The sequence below is a fragment of the Anneissia japonica genome, unplaced genomic scaffold (genome assembly GCF_011630105.1).
Source record: "Anneissia japonica isolate Jap-2015-1 unplaced genomic scaffold, ASM1163010v1 scaffold71815_len758_cov343, whole genome shotgun sequence".
NCBI classification, from domain to species: Eukaryota; Metazoa; Echinodermata; class Crinoidea; order Comatulida; family Comatulidae; genus Anneissia; species Anneissia japonica.
Genome location: NW_022704721.1, coordinates 1 through 758, shown reverse-complemented (window position 1 = coordinate 758; position 758 = coordinate 1). Strand labels below are relative to the sequence as shown.

General features: G+C 32.3%; 1 protein-coding gene across 1 annotated transcript; it reads left to right on the top strand.

Annotated features, from left to right (window-relative positions):
- Positions 1-9: 9 nt before the first annotated feature.
- Positions 10-454, top strand: LOC117104776 (probable E3 ubiquitin-protein ligase HERC3; the record flags this gene model as incomplete). Its single annotated transcript, XM_033245626.1, has 2 exons — positions 10-207; positions 327-454. Coding segments are annotated over exons 1-2 (326 nt in total), but the record flags the coding sequence as incomplete, so codon positions are not given.
- Between the last annotated feature and the right edge of the window lie 304 nt (positions 455-758).

Here is a 758-nt window from a genome sequence, read left to right as displayed (position 1 = left end):
TTTTTGCAGATGGGGGCCAGCATCAAAGAATTCAATCCAATAAACCATGTAGCCCCGCCAATGCCGTTAGTCTTGACTGTTAACAGACACGACATTGTAGCAAGTACTCTCAAGCAGTTAAACAACAAATCACAACAAGACTTACAGAAACCTTTGATGGTGAAATTTGAAGATGAATCTGTAGTTTTTAACGTTATACTTCGCAAGGTTTGGATCCGTTTGTTTTTTTTTTTTATTTTCAAATTTTGAATTTTCAACATTTTTGTGTTTGTATAATTATGCTGTATTTTTAAAACAAAAGTTAAATATTGATTCTTTATTGACAGGAGTTCTTTTTGCTGATTTTCCGAGAAATTCTTAATCCAGAATTTGGGATGTTCAAGGAATATGGCAAAGCACGAACAATTTGGTTCAATCCTCAGGTATCATTTTTAGTACATAGTAGATTTAGAAAGTACGACACACCAAACCTCCACCCCATAAAAAATTTTAAAAAAGCTATATGTCTTATTTTGGATTGGCTCTAACCTCACTGTGCTCCAACTTAATATTTTTGCTGTAAGCTAATTTTGCTACAATTTATATAACTTATCTTTCTGACATACAGTACAGTAAAATTTATCCTAACTATTAAGTGGATTAAAATATTAAGTACAGTATGACAATTATGTTTTCATTTCAGTAGGAATTTAATTCCCCATTCTTAATTTCCATACCCTCACACCAGACCAAAACTAGACTATGCTCCTGTTATCCCA